Source organism: Phocoena phocoena, chromosome 15, assembly GCF_963924675.1.
Source record: "Phocoena phocoena chromosome 15, mPhoPho1.1, whole genome shotgun sequence".
Classification (NCBI taxonomy): domain Eukaryota; kingdom Metazoa; phylum Chordata; class Mammalia; order Artiodactyla; family Phocoenidae; genus Phocoena; species Phocoena phocoena.
The window spans coordinates 58,827,154-58,847,502 of NC_089233.1; the positions used below are offsets into that span (position 1 = coordinate 58,827,154).

A 20,349-nucleotide genomic window follows, 5' to 3' on the forward strand; every position below is an offset into this window, starting at 1 on the left:
ACTCATCAGGTAGTTAGTATACATTAACGCACACAGTTCTCATGACATGTGTCCTGTTATATAAGTGGTTTTTAACAGACTCAGAGGGGAAGCCTTCTCCTTCCCATATGTTCAAAGTGCTTCACAGGCATTGACCTTCTTTGTCTCTCTCTAGTGGTCCCGAAGGAAGGGTCAAAGCCCTTGTTGACCCCTACCCTGCCCTTGGATGCTCCACCACAGGCTTTGCATTGCTGAGAAGGAGAAGGAGAAGGAAAACTGAGCCCGCTCCCTGCTCTACCCACTGCCAAGCTGACTCTGGGGCTCATGAAACCCATGTAGTGAGTTGCTGAGCCCAAGCCCTGTCCCTGGTGGGTGTACCTGTCTTCTGTAGGCAACGATTGGTATCAGTGGGCAGCAGCCCCCTTCTCCTCCCAGAAGGGCCAGGAGAGAAGAGAGAGAAGAAGGCAAGACAACCAAGCACCGTTGTGGTGTAGATCTGACCTCTGCAAGGTCCTGGGGTAAAAAAGTCTGACTGATCAGACAGGAGAAGCATTGGACTCTCAATAACTTTATTTATCTTTTTTTTGAGGACTATCAAGAACTTTGAATGGTTTTTAAGAGAACATACAGATGGCCACCAGGCACATGAAAAGATGCTCAACATGCTAATTATCAGAGAAATGCAAATCAAAACTACAATGAGGTATCACCTCACACCTGTCAGAATGGCCATCATTAAAAGGTCTACAAATAATAAATGCTGGAGAGGGTGTGGAGAAAAGGGAACCCTCCTATGTTGTTGGTGGGAACTGCAGCCACTGTGGAGAATAGTAAAACTAAACATAGAGTTACCACATGATCCAGCAATCCCACTCCTGGGCATATATCTGGAAAAGACAAAAATTCTAATTTGAAAAGATATATGCACCCCCAATGTTCATTGCAGCACTATTTATAAGCACCAAGACATGGAAGCAACCTAAGAGTCCATTGACAGATGAATGGATAAAGAAGATGTGGCATACACACACGCACACACATACACAATGGAATATTACCCAGCCATATAAAAGAATGAAATAATGGATGGACCTAGAGATCATCACGCTAAGTGAGGTAAGGCAGAAACAGAAAGACAAATACCATATGGTATTTTTGTATCTAAAATATGATACAAATGAACTTATTTACAAAACAGAAACAGACTCATAGACATAGAAAACAAACTTATGGTTACTAAAGGAGAAACGGGGGGATAAATTAGGAGTTTGGGATTAGCAGATACAAACTACTATATACAAAATAGACAAACAACAAGGTCCTACTGTATAGCACAGGGAACTATATTCAATAACTTGTAGTAACCTAGGAAAAGAATATGAAAATGAATATATATGTATAACAGAATCACTTTGCTATACAACAGAAATTAACGCAACATTGTAAATCAAATATACTTCAATTAAAAAAAAGAACTCTATTTGTAGTGAGGTGGATGGACCTATAGAGTCTGTCATACAGAGTGAAGTAAGTCACAAAGAGGAAAACAAATACTGTATGCTAACACATATACATGGAATCTGAAAAAAAAAAAAAAGGTTCTAATGAACCTAGGGGCAGGACAGGAATAAAGACGCAGACGTAGAGAATGGACTTGAGGACACGGAGAGTGGGAAGAGTAAGCTGAGACGAAGTGAGAGAGTGGCATGGACATATATACACTACCAAACGTAAAATAGCTAGTGGGAAGCAGCCACATAGCACGGGGAGATCAGTACGGTGCTTTGTGACCACCTAGAGGGGTGGGATAGGGAGGGTGGGAGGGAGAGGCAAGAGGGAGGAGATATGGGGATAAATGTATATGTATAGCTGATTCACTTTGTTATAAAGCAGAAACTAACACACCATTGTAAAGCAATTATAATCCAATAAAGATGTTATAAATAAATAGATAAAAAAGAACTCTGAATGGTTTTTACAGTCATGGAGGGAAAAGTGAGATGTGCAGTGCTTCTGCCTTCATTCGTCTGCTCACCCTCAGGCTTGTTTTCATTCTATATTCTGTAGGCCACCTCATATCTCTCTTGTGAACAAATTAATAGATAATTAAGTGTGGAGTTGTACACTTAATTGATTCCTTTATTCCCACACTCCCAAACCGGGTTCTCAACTCTTTGTGGGTGTTTTTGGGGGATTTTAAAAAAAACCAATGCCAGGGGTTTCCCTGGTGGTGCAGTGATTGAGAGTCCACCTGCCGATGCAGGGGACACGGGTTCGTGCCCCGGTCTGGGAAGATCCCACATGCCGCGGAGCGGCTGGGCCCATGAGCCATGGCCGCTGAGCCTGTGCTCCGCAATGGGAGAGGCCACAACAGTGAGAGGCCCGCGTACCGCAAAAAAAACAAAACAAAACAAAACAAAAAAACCAATGCCAGGACCCCACCTCAGACCAATTACACCAGAATCTCTAGGGGTGGGGCCCAGAAGATTTTTACTGCTCCTTAGATCATGCAAACATGTGTAAATGTTGAGAACGGCTGCCCCAAGTGTGTCCTTTCACTTCCTCCAGCAGAAAGCAGTTCCATGAGGAAAGAGGCAGAACCAGGGACCAGCTCCATGATTATCTGCCATGTTAAGAAACAGATGGTGGGTACCAGCCATGAACATTCTTTCTTGAAGGCTTGAGAGCTATTCTCCCACTTCTGGTAAGGCTCTTACCACAAATTAATCAGGGATCTTATTTCCCATGCCCCAGCTGGGAGAAGTCTCCCAATGACAGGAGGGACCCAAAGTTCCCCTGGGAAGTGGGAATGGCCCTGAAGCGACTACCTTGAAGCTGATGGTGATGGAGGCGTATTTGTTGTCGGCCGTCTCTGAATTCCCGATCAGGTAGTCCCAGCTGGTGAACATCTTGAAGCTGAATGTGAAGTTATCGCTCTCCCCGTCATTCGTGCTGCCCTGGGTGTTGCCGGCCATCCTGTAGGGTGCACACTGCTGTTGTTATGTCTGCCCCTGTGTCTACTGTGTCAGCCCAAGGGAAACCTGGCCTAAGCTAGTCTTGGGCACAGGTGGCAGATACCCAGTGAAGGCAAAGAGCCAAGATGGATTTGAATCAGGCTACCGATAGCCAGAGCACCTTCCCCCCAAATTCAGAGTCCCCTGCGAGCACACATGGTGTCAACTGCATAACAAGGAGTCTGCAGGGTACAGAAAACACTAACCATGTTTTCTACCCTGATGTCTGATGTCTTGCGGCTTGACTCACCTGCAAATGTTTTAGAACTCTTCATTCTCACAGAGAATATCCCCTTCTAATTCATCTGTTTTCTTGGATAAAAATCATATTTTTCTGATGCAAAATTCAATAAGCCCTGAGGCAGTTAGTACTACAACCAGATAATACGCACATCTTTTTCTTAAGCAAGCTCGGAGGAAAGTACCTTGGACCTGCCTTGATAGCCCCCTATGTCATCCTACCTGTCCTCATCCTCTTGAGACAGGTCTGGGACCTGGGACCCTTTGCTGCAGTGCTGGACACACCTCTCCTTGAGCTACAAAGTACAAAGAAACTATATGGGACTAAAAATAACTGTGTGCATGCTCAGTTGGGGCAAATGCTGGACCCAAAAGATACAAAAAGACAAAAAAAACAAAAAACAAAACCCAGCTGCCATTTCTGAAGAGCCAGGAGCAAAAACAGGGCATTGGGAGCAAAAGCAGGGTATTGAGCATGCCTGCACACACCACCTAAGGGATGGGCAAAACACCTAAGCCACACTTCTGGCCTGACCCCTGGACACGCCCCTACCTTCACCCCATATAAGAAACAAGCTTTCCCCCCCTCAGTGAGCAAGCAAGGGAACCTGCTGTTTGTACTTGCTCCCCCACTGCTGCAGCAGCGGCCCCAGGAAAGCCTTGCCTGAATTTCTCATCTGGCCTCTAGTCAACTTCTACTGATTAAGGAAGCCAAGAACCCTGGTTGGTATCACTCTCTTTGCGCTTCCTGGAGATCAGTCCCGTGGGAACCATGGAATCCCAGGCTGGGGTTCCATCAGATACAATGGGGGTGGGGTTGCCCCTCTTTGACTCTATCTGATGTGTCGGGCTTTTGGGATTTGCAGTTCCAGGGGCCTGGTTGCCTTAGCTAATTTTTTGGTTCAACAGAGAAACATTCCATATCCTTAAATTTGGCACGGAAAAACATAGCAATGTGAAGGCTAAGAATAAAACCAAGCCTGTCTCGCCTGTGTCCTTTTTTTTTTTCCTTTTGTTTGATAGAGCTGGGCAGCCACATGTCACCTAGTGGTCACCGTCTTGTGCCAGGCAGGCTCTTGTAAACAGCAGCATTTTCCCCTGAGACGATGAGATAGAAAACCCAGCTGGGCCCACACATCGCTTTCCGCTTTCCGGGGGTTCTAGCCGGGCTTCAAGGGCGCTCTGTTTCCTGTGCACACACAGCGGCCCTGTTCTTCTCTTGTGGCTCTGCTGAAGGGTGAGTGGGCCTGGTGGTCAGGTCTGTGCACAGACTGTGTCCCCACCCTGCACAGCCTGTGCTAACTGGGGTCCTCTGACTTAGAAGAAGGCAGTTTGTGGGCCAAAGTTTTTCTTCAGAGAACATGAATTAAGAGGCACAGACATATTAAAAAGCCATTTCTGACCACAGAGACAAGTAGAGTTGGGGCTGGAGAGGACACCAAGGTTACTCACTGCCATATACACTGGTTTAGCCTCATTGTATCTTTGTAGGCACCAGCTCAGTTCTCACATGCCAGCTAGACAGAGAAGCAGAGGGTTTTTCTGAGGATGCTGGGCTCTGGGGAAAACAGAAACAGGCCTTGGAAACCTCTCCAGCCTCTCCTTAATTAGGGTACCATGTTCCCTTTCAAGCCACACTGTTGTTTTTGACAGTTTTGGGGACTCAGTAGTATATTTGCTGCCTCAGGGCCTTTGCACATACTCTTGCTTTGTCTAAAGTGCTGTGCCCAGCCTCCTCTAAAGGACTTGTCTATCCCATTTCCCAGAACTTCCCACATTACCCTGTCTATGTCTTTTATACCCCATATGACAATCTGCATTTGCTTTGTTTTCTTGTTTTCTCTCTAAATCCCCAACAAGAAGGTAAGTAGGCACAGTGTGGCCACAGGGGTGGGCTGTTTGTGGGAAGAAAATTAAAAGCCTGTAAATGAGACAGTCATACTTACGATCTAATGACGATCATTAGGCTGTAGCCGAACACGCTGACCCCCACCATGAAGTAAGCCATGGGTAACCTGTACCTCAGCCACCCGATGGTCCTCTGGTTGTTGTAGTAGCCGTAGAAGAGAGCGGAATACTTGATGTAGCCCTGTGGGGCAGCAAAGCCAAATGCTCTGGGTTTGTAAGCTCAACGTGACAGTCATCGGACGCTTCCATCGACCTGGGGTTTCTTTCTCGGGTGTGACGGGAGCCGGAGGGGAGGAAGGAAGGGTTCTCGATGTTCCTGTTCTTCCCTTCACTCCCCCAGTTGCTCCAGAGTCTATGCCCGTCTCCACGTCTCCCATTTTCTTTCTCCTGTCTATTTCTCCATTATAGAGTGCATGGAGACACAGCACGGGGAGGAGAGTGTTGTTAACATTCAGGACAAATTAGGGATAAGAGGTGTGTGTGTGTGTGTGTGTCTATGTGCACATGCACACACGGCTCCAAATTCCCCTTCCAACCCCCACCCAGTGCTCAGGGTCTTAATTTAACACTCTGGAACTAGAAGGGAGTCCGTGAACTTTCTCAGTATTTTAAAACTTCTAAAGAAAACTATGTGATAAGGCTCACAATCTAACCTGAGCTTCAAGTTTCATTTTGGTTTTGGTTTTTGGTATAATTGGCTTTACGTGTAATTAGCACACATTTTAGGTATAATTATTTAGGTGTAAAATTAACTTATAATTTTAGCACTTCTTTTATGTCTTTGCTGAATAAAAAACGGGATTATTCTGGCCTCACACAGATATGTAGTTGGACAGGGGAGCCAAATTTTAATAGTATTTTTTCATATACTTGGGGCTATTTCTTCTTCGATATCATACCTCAACCCAATAACTAAATAGTTATTTCTTAAAGGTTAGTTGCAATGTGGAATATGAATCACATAATGAACTTTTTCATACCTTAAGATCCATTGCTCTCCCCCAAATACTAAGTAATTAAAAAGGGAAAAATACTAACTTTACAGCAGAGAATTCTGGCAGATATCACTATTTTTTTTTTTTTTTTTTTTTTTTGTGGTACGCGGGCCTCTCACTGTTGTGGCCTCTCCCGTTGCGGAGCACAGGCTCCGGCCGCGCAGGCTCAGAGGCCATGGCTCACGGGCCCAACCGCTCCACGGCATGTGGGATCTTCCCAGACCAGGGAACGAACCCGTGTCCCCTGCATCGGCAGGCGGACCCTCAACCACTGCACCACCAGGGAAGCCCAAATTCTGGCAGATATCACTTTAACCAAGTGGTCAACATAATGTAACCCTGATTTGACACTCTGAGAAAGGCACGCTACCTCCCCAACAATGCATAAGCTTAATACAATCATGAGAGAACATCAGACAGACCCAAATTCAGGGGCAAACAACTGACCAGCACTATTCAAAAGTGTCAAGGTCACTGAAAGACAAAGAACAGTCACAGATCGGAGGAGAGTAAGGAGATGTGACAATTAAATCAATGTGAGATTGTGAGTTGGGTCCTGGGATAGAAAAAGAACATTAGTGGAAAAACTGATGAAATACAAATAAATACTATATTTTAGTTAATAATATTGTATCACGATTAATTTCTTAGTTTTGATAATTGTTCTATGGATATATGAGATGTTATCATAAGGTGAATGGGTGAAGGGTATATGGGAACTCTCTGTACTATTTATGTAACTGTTCTGTAAGTCTAAAATTATCTCAAAATATAGTTTTTAAAAATCTATCGCTCTATCTTTTACTATCAAGATGTGAGATCTTTTACTCACACATGATTCTGTAACATCATGTATTGGTCATCTGGAAAGTAATGGTTCATTGAGTTGTGAACATATGCCAAATGTTGACACATTTCTTATACAATATTAAAAAAATCACACTGTTAATATCTCCATTGATCTCATCAGAAAAGTATTTAACTACTGAGAAACTGCCACTGTCATGGTGATGGATATAAGTTTTCCAAAATTTTAATTTTTACTTGAAAAATAAAAATTTATCCTTGGCAACAACAACAAATACAACATGGGATTGTTGCTGAATAAATTGTTGGTTTTGAGTGGATAGGACATTTCAACAGCGGCCCTTGGGTGAAATAAAGAATAAAGGAAATTCTTAGTAGTAGCATATAGTGGTAGTAGTATGTAATTCTTAGTGGTATAGTAGTTATTTGGAACACCCCTGTTCCAAATGACTTAGAAAAATACTCCAACTCACTTTAACACATTTCTGAGGGGTCTTGAATCTGACTATGAGAGTGAAGGATGGCAGCAGCAAGATGTGTTGCTTGAACCACCACAGCCAGTCCTCCTGTCTCTGGAACTCCTTGGAGCTGCAGACCAAGGCCCCCAGAGGCACGGGGGTATGAAGATTCCAAAAAGAGGGAGGGATGTTCCAGTCATAGGATCGTGAGCAAAGGCAGGGAGGCACTGGACTTCCCCGAAAGTTGATAATATTGAGGCATGAAGTGTGAGGTCTTAGACAGACATGGGACTGGGACTGGAGAGTAGAGGGCGGCCAGGTCATGAACAATTCTTTTGTAAACCCAATTCGGAACACTGGGCTTTATTCCATCTGGGAGTGGGAATAAATGAATATCGGAGGTGGGGAGTGACAGGGTCAGGTTTACATTTTAGAAAGGTCACCGGGCAGCAGAGGGAATGGAGATTTGAGGAGACAAGCCAAGGCAGGGAGGAGAGGTAGTAGCTTCTGACAGTGGTCCTGGTACAGTGAGGTTTGAGGAGAGGTGCGAGGGATGGAGAAAAGGAGACTGGTTTAAGAAACGTTTAGTAGATAGGCTCAGATTTAGTGAATGATTTGATGTGAGGGGTGGGGGTGAGGAGAGGAAATGTGGGATGACTTTCAGGTTTCAGACTTGAATGACTGGATGAACAATGGTTCCAATAAAGGAAATGGGAAAAAGTGATGTAGATTTGGTTGGATAGTTGTTGGACTTGAGAAGCAGGTAGGGTATTCAGTTGAAGATGTCACGTGAAGGTTGGGAAAAGGCTGGACTGGCAATAGCCCGGGGGTCTTACTGTGGTTATGCCAAGATAAAACCATCATGTAATATCACCTTACATAGATCTGGCAGAATGTGGGGAGCAGTGGCCTCATGGGGAAGTCATGTTTATCAGAGTGTGTGATAAAAGGACCTACGAAGGGGGCCTAGGAGGACATGGTTGGCTAGCTCATTTTGCACAGTGCTAGGATCCCATTTGGTTAAAGCACTGGCTTTCCAATAATTAAACACTTCACACTTATCCACAATCACAAAATGGAAGTGCATTGGCATGTTGGTACCTCAAAATCCCAAAGGACGGAAAAATCCATGGCTTTTTCTTCCTCAGCCCGAGGCACCGTCTTTCTGGGTATACTTCCATAGGGCATGCCCATCAGCACCTTGTGTTGGGACAGAATGACACAATTACACGTGGAGAAGATACAAACACACGGAGATGTGCACATAGTGGGTTAAATCTCTTCTCAGAGCAGGAATATCCATTCTTTTTCCTTTAAATAACATTAATCACTTTCCTGATTTTAAAAGTATTAACATACTCGGGCTTCCCTGGTGGCGCAGTGGTTGAGAGTCCGCCTGCCGATGCAGGGGACACGGGTTCGTGCCCCGGTCCAGGAAGATCCCATGTGCCGCAGAGCGGCTGGGCCCGTGAGCCATGGCCGCTGAGCCTGCGTGTCCGGAGCCTGTGCTCCGCAACGGGAGAGGCCACAACCGTGAGAGGCCCGCGTACCGCAAAAAAAAAAAAAAAAAGTAATTAAAAGTATTACATACTCATTGTAGAAAATGTGAAAAAGTATAGAAGAGTGTTTAAAAAATTACCTGTCACCTTCACATCCTAAAGATAATGACTGTTAAATATTCATGTATTTCCTTTCAGAGTTTCTGAGTTTTATATATGTTTTAGCTTGATTATCTAGCTTAATATTATTTTATGACCAATTCCCTATGGCATATGGTATTTTTCAAAATAAAATGACTTTAAAATATCTAATCACATGTATGTACCATAGCCTTACTTACAAATCTCCTACTGTTGGACTAATTAGAGTATTTCTAGTTCTTCATGTGTACATAATTCTGTTATTAATACCCCTTTATATATATGACTTGATTCACAGCCTTAATTATTTAAAAAATAAGGATTGTATTAAATTTACATATTGATTTAGGAAGGATTGATCTTTTTTACGACATTAAGTTTTCCCTTCCACGAATGTGCCCTCCTGTTTATTCAGTCATATATATATATTTTAAAATATTTATTTATTTGGCTGCTCTGGGTATTAGCTGTGGCATGCAGGATCTTCGTTACCACATGTGGGATCTTTAGTTGCAGCACGCGGGATCCCTAGCTGCGGCATGCAACATGTCAGAGAATCAACAAATGTAAATGAGAGAGGAAAAAATTACACTATCATGCAAAAGGGAATATAACTTCAGATACATGAGTGATTTTAAAAAACAAGAAACTATGTTATTTAACTTTAAGCCAATACATTTTAAAACGTAAGTTGAAAGGGAAAGTTCAGGAGAGTGATTACTTGTGAGAGTTATGTGGGTAACATAACTGGGGAGAAGTAGAAGGAGGACTCTAGTGTGTGTGTAATTTTTTATTTTTAAACTTAGTGGCAGGCAAATGGGCTCATTCTTTTTACCTTTCCATATATCTGAAAGTTTTAATAGTTATTTTTAGAGGAAGTACCAATATGAGGCTTACTGACTGAGTGCTGCCTATGTGAACCCTAGAGCAGAACTTACAAGATATTTTAAAGAATTATTTAATTAAATTAATAAATGTACAACAGCAATGTACACCCTGGCTGCATATTAGGGTCACTTGGGGAGCTGTATTTGTCATCTATTTTTGTATATCAAATTACCATAAAACTATCTCCTCGTTTCTGCAGGTCAGGAACCTGGGTTGGGCTTAGCTGGGTCCTTTGCTTCAGGGTCTTTCACAGGCTTCAGTCAAGGTGTCTGCCAGGGCTTTGGTCTCATCTGAAGGCCTGGTGGGGGAGGATCTGATTCCAGATGCACTCCCGTAATTGTTGGCAAGATTTAGTTCTTCATGGGCTGTTGGACTGAGGGCCTCCGTTCCTTGCTGGCTCTTGTCCAAAGGCCACACTCAGTTCCGTTCCAGTGGGCCTCTCCAGTCTGGCAGGTTGCTTCATTAAAGCATGCAAGCCAAGAAGGGAACCAAGAGAAAATGCCACATGGAAGTCACAGTCATTTATAACCTAATCATGTAAGTGACAGCCTGTCACTTTGGTTATATTCTATTTGTTAAAAGCATGCCACAAGGTCTAGGCTTTACTCAGGTGGAGGGGATTGATTAAACAAGGGCATGCTACCAGGAGAAGAGGATCACTGGGGACGATCTCAGATGCCTGCCTACCATAGGAGCTTTTAAAATAGGGATGCCAGAGCCACATTCTCAGAGATTCAGATTCGATTGATTGGACTTCATATTTAAAAAAAAACTCCCCAAGTGACTTTCATATGCATCCCGTGCTAAGACAAGAAATACATGAGCTCATCATGTAGCAAGGCCTTGAGAGCGAGCTCCTGTATCATAACTGAGGGCTCTCCTGGGACCATGAAGGCATTCTGGGATCTGCAGGCAGTTGTCATTAAAGCTGAACAAGATTCACTCAAGCATTCAGAGAAGTTTGATTCCATTAAAATGTATCAAGGATTTGTGGCAAAAGAAGACGCGTATGAGGAAAAATTCTGTTAAAGTTGTCTAACATTTGAGCACTTCTAATATTCTTATTCCTAGACCCTCTGAGTCACTGTGGTTAGCCTTAAAACAGCCATGAGCCATAGGAATATCTGATCATTAGGTTTAGGCTTAAAACCTTTGGGCCCTGAAGTTAGCCGTGTCCTTGAACAACAGGTCATCTCCTCTACTCTGCCTGCAGTGAATTTGGATGTGTCAGATTCTCACAAAGCCAATCTCCCACTATCCTAATTAAGAGGGCATCTTAGGATACCCCACATTCTCAACTGCTGTTATCCAACCTATCATCAAGTCTTGTCTGTTCTACTCTTTCCCTGTCTCTCTCTTTCTCTTCTTTCTCCCATCTTACTCCAAGACGGCTTCCCAAACACCTGCCAATCAAATCAAGGTGTTCTTTCCTGGACAGTTCAGGTCTTGGCTGCTTCATTGGAATGCAGCAATCACTAAATTTTCATTGTTTCAAACAAATGTCCCCTTGATAGGAAATATTTGTAAATTATATCAATTTATATAAATTATATAAAATGTAATGTTTTCTTTGAGGAAAAAAAAAACCTCAGTGTTTTAAAAATTATTCACCTTCCCCAAAACACTGCCTTTCTGGACCACAGTATAGCAAAGTTCTAGTGATGTCTCATAGGCCTACAGCATTTAAATGTAATCTCTTCTCATGGAAATAAATCCATTTGGAATCAAAAACTCCCAGGAAGAAAGCAAAGAGTCTGTGAGAGTAAATTTCCCCAGTGACTACTGGGCTGACAATACTGGGGAGAACCAGATTTGTTTTCAAGAGCATTTGTACACATTTGCCAGAAGGTTTAAAATCCTTATCTCTGGGGACTTCCCTGGTGGTGCAGTGGTTAAGAATCCGCCTGCCGGTGCAGAGGACACAGGTTCAATCCCTGATCCGGGAAGATCCTACATGCCGTGGAGCAACTAAGCCCACGTGCCACAACTACTGCCTGCGCTCTACAGCCCGCAAGCCACAACTACTGAAGCTCGCGCACCTTAGACCCCGTGCACCACAACTACTGAGCCCGTGCACTCTAGGGCCTGCGTGCTGCAACTACTGAAGCCTGCATGCCTATAGCCCATGCTCCACAACAAGAGAAGCCACTGCAATGAGAAGCCCGCGCATTGCAACGAAGAGTACCCCCGCTCGCTGCAACTAGAGAAAGCCTGCGCCCAGCAACAAAGACCCAACACAGCCAAAAATAAATAAAATTTTAAAAAATGTTCATATGGAATCATTTTATAAAATAAAATAAAATCTTTATGTCTGTATTGGAGAGTGACAATGGCTTAAGAATATATATATATAGGACAAAGTGGACTGACTCATAATCCTTGATTTCCAGGTGTGTACATAAAGGAGTATAAAGGTTAGTTAATGACATAATTGTAAGTACACTCTTTGGGTAATGTAGAAAAGAATTCAATGGTTTTATCAATACTATAACACTCCTTTGCACCAAGCACTATTATAATAAGCCCTCGACTTCTTCTAACTAATCTGATTTAATTCGCATTCCATGGAAGTCTTTTAATTTTGTGAAAAATAGATGTTCAGGAAAGTTTCCCAAAGATGTGACTACAGATAGAGTTGACTCTAATATTCTCATGGAATCATTTGTAATAAAGTAGGAACCTATCATAGAACCAATTAATAAACCTGAAAGGAAAAAATACTAAATGCATAAATATCATTACCCTGTAAGCTGTAAAGGTAAATCCACTTGTGTACCCAGCACAAGCACCAAACGGTTCAGGCAGGACTGTGGCAATTACTGTGCTAAGTGCTAATGGACCACAGGCACCCCTGGAAAAGGCCCCAGGCCAACACTCTGGAAACCTGGAATCTCATTCACCACAAATTTACTGTGTAAATTTGTACAGGTCACTTGTTCCTTTCTTGTCTCTCAATTACTAAGCTATAGGTAAGGATCTACCTACACCCATAATAAGATTGTATCTGGGAGAACAGTGAGGAGTGCTATTCAAATGCAGGGTTTCTTTGGGGTGATAAATTATGATATAATGCATTCTATCTCTTTTTTTTTCAAGGTGAAAGAGAAAAAAACCTCACTGAGATATTAATTCTCCACTAATTTTAAAGTAAAATGAAAGGCAGAAAAATGTAGGGTCCACCTGTTAATTCAGAAATGGAAATATTTGGTTCCATTCTTTGTACTCAGCTATCTGGGCAAATGATGTGAGCACAGAATTTAAAACGAATGACGGATTCTTTGTAAAACAGAGTATTTGATTTATATAAATGAAGATGGCTGCCATGATAAGCCTCAACACTATCTGCAGTTGTAAGCAGTTCTTTTCTTACCTCTGGGATTATGACTAGACCAAATATTAAGCCAAAAAGGACGAGGTTAACTCCATACATCCATCGGAGAAAGATGAAATATGATGCCACTGAAGAACCAAAGTGACCTGAAGAGAGAAAGATGGTGGATGTAAGTGTTGCAGAAGGACATTAACATAAAGGAGGACTTTATGTGTGTGATGGATTCAATTTTCATGTCAGTCTGTGGAATATACATCCCTTTTCTTTTTCTAGATGAAAAAGAGGGCTTAACCGATGTGAAGAAGCACATCTTAAATTTTGGTCTGACTAGTCCAAAGTTCATCTTTTTTCTTTTCTTTTCTTTTTTTTTAAACATCTTTATTGGAGTATAATTGCTTTACAATGGTGTGTTAGTTTCTGCTTTCATCTCTTTCCTAGTACAACAGAACCTATAACATAACCTAATCAGTTAGTCAAGAACACAGTCCAAACCCTTGGAAAACCCTTCAGCAAACGAACTAAAAACAGTGACACCAAAATACTCACTTTCAATGTCCTTGATCTTCATTTCCCAGGGAATACATTGAGTCTTGAAATTATCAAAGTCTCTTTTAAACTTGACCCATTTCTGAAATTAAACAGGCAACACCCTCAGTTCATTAACAAGCTGCCTTGGGGCCTGGAGGGGAAGATGGAGGTGCATGTGGATGTTGACATGTTGACATGTGGGTGAGGCTGCCATGTTGGAGCTGTTGAGCCTAGGCTGTCAGAGGTGGATGCGCACATCTTCACTTTCCAAAGTCAGGTGTGAGTCAGAGAGAAGCAAGGGCAACACAATACTTTGCATTTGTCTATAGTGCTGATAAAATTTCAGGTTTGGACACTTTACATATGAACTTAGAAAGTCTGTGTATAATTTCTGATTTGGGGAATCAAATTGGCTTAGCAAACTCTGATACAACCTCCTTCATCTTAAACCAAAAATTCAAGAGAAAAAAGAAATTTTATAACTCTCATACCTACATTTGGCAGACAGCCAAGTGCCTTAATCTGATAGGAACTGTTGCTAAACTACAAGGCTGGTGGAAGTGGTAAGGAGATCTCAGCCTGTGGCTTCCCATTCTTCTCCTAGTGAAACATCAGCCTGTTTTTTTTTTTTTTCCTAAAAGTAGTTGGGAAGGCATTATGCCCCTTTGCACGGTCTATTCCAGCTCTGACACTTTGTACCAATCAGAAACTTGAATAGCTGTCTGTCTGCTGGCTGCGTGAAAGTTTGTCAACTCTTCAAGGGGCTTCTCTCCAACAGCCCCACCCCCTGGAAATAAATCCATTTGGAATGAAAGAAAACCAAAAACACCTCATAGAAAACAGCAGGCAAAGAGGAAGTAGGGAGAAAATCTTCAGATCAGTTTCTATTATTACAAAGGTCTCAAAAGAACTTATTCATGAAGGAAATGAGATTTTCCTTTGTAAATTCGCTAAAGGATAAAAGGGAAATTTTACCTGAAGGAATCAGACAAGCTTCCAAACCTGAAGGCTTTGACTATATCATGATTGGATAATTACTGTATAAGGAAGGAAACCACCTGTCAGAAGAGGGAAATGTTCACAGATGCCAAGGAGAAGAGGGGTTCATAAGCAAAAGATAGGTTGATAATAACGGCAAAGATCTCCCTAAGACAGGAAGGGATGTGGGGAATGGCAGATGGTGGACATGGACACCCCAACCCCATTGCTTCCTCTCCCTTCCCTAGTTCTGATTCTGTGCTCAAAAACCATCTTTGGCTTATTTGGCTTCTTATCTAGGTCTGTCTCTAAGGAAAGCATTTGCACATCACCTGGGCTGTGAATATTTTGATTTCTATGGCAGTAATTTTTTTCATTGCAAATTAATAGATTGGAATTGGGATTATGGTTTAGTTTCCCATATAACTAACTGTACTATCAAAAATAAAAGACACTGGGCTTCCCTGGTGGCACAGTGGTTGAAAGTCCGCCTGCCGATGCAGGGGACACGGGTTCGTGCCCTGGTCCGAGAAGATTCCACATGTCGCAGAGTGGCTAGGCCTGTGAGCCATGGCCACTGAGCCTGCGCATCCAGAGCCTGTGCTCCGCAACGGGAGAGGCCACAACAGTGAGAGGCCCGCGTAACGCAAAAAAAAAAAAATTTTTTTTCAGTTCTTGCACCAGTTATTCCTCCTTGTAGATTAGTAATCTGGTATCTGGTTTTATATATCAGTCTCATAAGCTTTATTAATGTGAGTCCTCCCCCAAGAGACAGATCCCCTGTCAGGGTGCTGATAAAATCAGTATAAAATATAGCCTTGCAAGGCAGAGGACCAATGGAGTAATGAATGTTGTCAAGTGAGGCCCCTGGAGACATAGCCTGCCAGTTGGTCACTTGGCAACCACCTGACAGCCCCTCAAGGCTGTGGGCATCTTGGCCTGAAAAGGTGATGCCTGGGGGTGGGGGGCAGAGGCAGAGAGAGGCCTGGGAGAAGCTCTGCATTGAAGCTCTTTCCTTCATTGGTTTAGAGAATCAGAAAACTGAGCTTGGGTGTGGGCGGGAGAAGACCCCAACTCCCTTCCTCAGAGCTGTGTGAGATGGTAGCTGCCGTCCTCAGACTGGGTTACTAGCTGTGCATGTCATCTTGCTAGTCAACTGTATATAGGAAAAAAGATTTCAAACAGTGGTCGAACAAGACACAGGCACATCCTGTCCACGGATGAAATCTGGATCTGAATAACTAAAGACAACCAGTGAAGCCTGAGAAGTAGTACGTCAAAACAAGGAAAAAGTGATGCCATTCTTTGAAATTTTTGGAAAGCATTTCCTCCAGGATACATAATTAAATTTTGAGAGATGGCTCAATATTCTTAGTAGGATACAAAAAATATGGCTTCTAGAGTACAGGTTAGCACTTAGAGAGTTAAAAAAGAATACAGGAGGGGAAATCCCTGGCGGTCCAGTGGTTAGGACTCTGCATTTGGTCGGGGAACTAAGATCCTGCAAGCTGCATGGCATGGCCGGGGGAGAAAAAAAAAAAAGGTTACAGGTGAAGTATGGAAGGATTGATTACAAGGTTGCTAAAAGTTCAGTAATAGAATGAAAAGAAACATTACACTTTGAGACAGAAGAAAATTGATCCAATGATATTGAGAATAAACCTGAGAAATTTTTGAGAATGCAAAGAGAGAGAAAGCAAAGAATTAAAAACCATGAAAGAAAGTAAATACAAAGAATGGAGAGTTGGCAGCCATCCTTCTGCTAACAAAGAAGCTAGAACTGTTTGAATAGAAACACGCTTGAATAGACCATTTATCAGGTATATGTGAAGAACACATTCCTTAATTGGGAAAAAAGTTCTGAGTGTGCAGTTGTTAAGTGGTAAATGGTTTTTAGATAAAATTAATAAACGACCCATAGATAGTTGTCAGGCAACTATAACTGAAAAGGAAGAAAAAAACAAAATTAGGAATAAAAGAGATTAAAACTCAACATATGTAAAATGTAATGACAAAAATTATGGGACTACCTATATGTAACTTTCTGTTAATACATACGAAAATCTTAATGAAATGATCAAATTTGGGGAAGATGGTTTATGGCCCCAAGAAATGGCCCCAAGAAAAAGTTAAAACTTGACTACACCAATTGGAAAAACATTAAAAAATTATCAAGATATTCTATAAAATGCTTCCTGATCTGTACAATTTTAAGGGTGTCATCTTTCAAATTTCCAAAAAAATGAATGAGCTGTACAAACTGATTTACAGCATAAAAAGGAGGTGAGGCTATTCGTTTAATATTATAAAGCAAGTGCAGCGCTAATATTAAAATATGCCAAGATAGTGTATGTGCACATATGTACACACATAAATTCAAATCAATCTTATGAGAATTTATGTAAAAATTATAAATAAAATACTTGAAAAATCAGATGTGCCTGATAAAAGTAAGTTTATGAACAGAAGGGAAAGGTATTTAATAAAATCTAACATCTATTTCCAATAAAATGGAAGTCATTAAACTAGAAATAAAAGGGTAATTTCTTATTGGGAGAAAGAAAATCTATTTCAAGGCAACAACTCCCATCAACTTAGTGTGAAACAGTAGAGCCATTTTCATTAAAGTAATGGAAAAGCAAAGAGATCTATTATCACCATCATCAACTGAAACTATTCTAGGATTGCTAACCCGCACTTTAGGACAGAAATGATTTAGAAGAACCCAAGAAAAACACCTTTACATACACAATCAGATGAAAATGATTAGAACTAATAAGGGAGCACAACAGGGGAAACAGATTAAAAAATTAATATTCAAGGGCTTCCCTGGTGGCGCAGTGGTTGAGGGTCCGCCTGCCGATGCAGGGGACGCGGGTTCGTGCCCTGGTCCGGGAAGATCCCACATGCCGCGGAGCGGCTGGGCCCGTGAGCCATGGCCGCTGAGCCTGCGCGTCCGGAGCCTGTGCTCCGCAACGGGAGAGGCCTCAGCCGTGAGAGGCCCATGTACCGCAAAAAAAAAAAAAATAATAATATTCAAATACGTAGCTTTCCTACATACCAGGAATCTCTAGTTATTAAATAAATGGAAAAATGATTCCATTCACAAAAGCAACCAAAACATAAATTTTGTAGAAATAACATATGACATGGAAAAGATCTATATGAAGAAAATGACAAACTTTGCTGAAGGTTGTAAAACTAAGGCTCGAGAAATGTATGGTATTCTTAGATGTAAAGACTAAATATTGTACAGATAAATCTTTCCAAATTAAATCAAGGATTTAAAAAAATTTCCAATCAAAATCTCAATGGGTTATACTGGAACTGGGCAAAGTGATTTTAAAAATGCATGTGGAAAAAAATAATGCAAACAAAACAAAACAAAATGCATATGGAAACAGGCAAGACTGGCCAAAACATTTCTGAGAAAGAAAGGTAAAAGGAGGAAGCCCTATGAGCCATTAGAATTAATCAATAGCTGAAATGATGAATTCAAATAAAAGCTCCAAAAAAGGCCCTATACAAGAAATAAGTGGATGAAAATGATAGTTTTTTAGATCAGTAGGTAAAGGAAGAATACTTCCATAAGTTCCACATTAAATATCCAATTAGAGATCATTACCCTAGCCTGAATCAGAAGCTCAGGTTATGGCATAACTCAATAAACCAGAGCTGCCCCCAATGCCCCGTCGACACTACTGTTGTCCTTCTGTATGACCCTGATTACACCATGGCCCTCTGGGTCTCCACCAAATCAAAGTCTTGATTTTGGGGTTTGGAAAATAAGATCCCAGTGGATTCAACATCATTAATTCTGTGAGTTTAGTTCTTCACTGGAGAGAAAACAAGTCTCAAGTATACTGAAGCCCTCACAGATAAGTAGAGAGAAATGGACAGGATACGGTGGGTTTCCATTCCTGGATAAATTGGAATGGTTGACTGGACCTCACGCTCAGGATTCTGGGGGAGGTGGACACAAATGGTGAGGCTGGGCAGGCACTGTGATGGTCACCCAGATTCAGGAGTTGAGCAAGTCCCCCCACAGGTTTGCACCTCTGCACCACACACCTTAGCCATCAGCATCCTATAGGCGTAGAGTCGCTTGCCTTTCCCCTTTCCCAAGGCTCCTTCATACTTCTCCACAAATTCTTGGGCCTCCCTGGTTAGCGGGGGGGAAAAAGGCAGAAATTCAATTAACGCCCAAGCAAAAGAAATCTGAACTATGAGGGTGTATATGTGGCTGAAAGCCTTAAGTGTTTTATAACCCTAGTTAGAATGCAAGTTCCACGAAGGCAGGGCATTTTGTCTGTTTTGTCCACTGAAGTTTCCCAAATGCCAAGAATAGTGACTGGAATGTGGTAGGTACCAGTAGGCAGAATTTTGGCTCTCATGACCTTTGCCCCTTGGTGAACGGCACAAAGGATTCTGCAGATGTAATTAAGATTACTGACTTGAAACCAGGGAGATTACCTTGGATGTCTGGAAGGGCCCAATGTAATCATGTGAGCCCTTAGAAAAAGAAGAGGAAGGCACAGAAGAGTCAGAGAGAGATGCAGCAAAAGGGGAAATCAGAGAAATTAGAAGCAAGAGAATTCTCCACCCTTTGTTGCTGGGGACCCTCTGGAGGATGCCACACTGGAAAGCAAGAGAAGGAAATGAATTTCTATCAAAAGTCAGGGAACCTGGAAGAGGACCTCAAGTCCCAGGTGGGAGGGAACCACAGCCCCGCGGATACCTTGATTTTAACCTGGTGAAACCCTGAGCAGAGAATCCAGCCACACCATGTTGGACTTCTGACCAACAGAATTGTGAGCTGATAAATGAGTATTGTCTTAAACTATTAAGCTTGTTGTAATTTGTTAGAGCAGCAATAAAAAAACCAGTACAGCATTCAGTATGTATTTGTGGAGTGAATGAACGCTGGATGAGTGAGTGAACATCCAAGGAAGACGGCACGGGAAACACAGGGATGGGTTTGTCTGTTAAATATTCTGGGTGGTGTGCTGGAGCTGGTGAGGGCTGGCTTCTGAGAACCAATTGTTAAATATTCTGGAACTTGGACAACAAATTATTAAACTGTTGGTAGCTTGAAATCGGCCATGGTGGGAGTATTTAGACTATGGAATTCAGCAAGTGCTCCAAATCAGGGTTCCCCCATCCATCCCCCCACAGAAACAGTTTATCAGGAACCACTGGATAAACCCACACAAGTAGATGAAGAATGAAATCCATCTCAGGGTGGGTAGAAGAAGACATTGGGTCCTGTGTGTCTGGCTGCTGTTGTTACAGCGCCCCCTTCTGGCAACACAACCTACACCACCTCCAAAGTGCAAACACAGGTAGTTGACACCTGTTAAAGTTACATTCTAACCTGGGGTTAACTCCAAGGTTGGTTTTATTAGGATGTCTCAATGATGTCCTAATGTTAATGAGGCCAACTGTCTAGCTTCTGAGTCCAGGGTCAAAAGCTGGATTGTATGGGATTAAGACTTCTTTATGGGGTCAGCCCCTGTTTTCTCCCTAGGCAGCACTCATTCTGGCAGTGAGCTATCTGTGACTACCAACAACTCCAAGACACCA

The 20,349-nt window shown here is 42.2% G+C and overlaps 1 protein-coding gene across 1 annotated transcript in view; it reads right to left on the reverse strand.

The window, feature by feature from the left end:
* TMC2 (transmembrane channel like 2) overlaps positions 1–20,349 on the reverse strand; it is a 63,717-nt gene that overhangs the window by 28,811 nt on the left and 14,557 nt on the right. Inside the window, 6 exon segments of the mRNA XM_065893268.1 lie at positions 2,808–2,955; positions 5,180–5,322; positions 8,503–8,601; positions 13,300–13,406; positions 13,807–13,888; positions 18,838–18,928. Of these exon segments, the coding sequence (XP_065749340.1) occupies positions 2,808–2,955; positions 5,180–5,322; positions 8,503–8,601; positions 13,300–13,406; positions 13,807–13,888; positions 18,838–18,928 (670 nt within the window).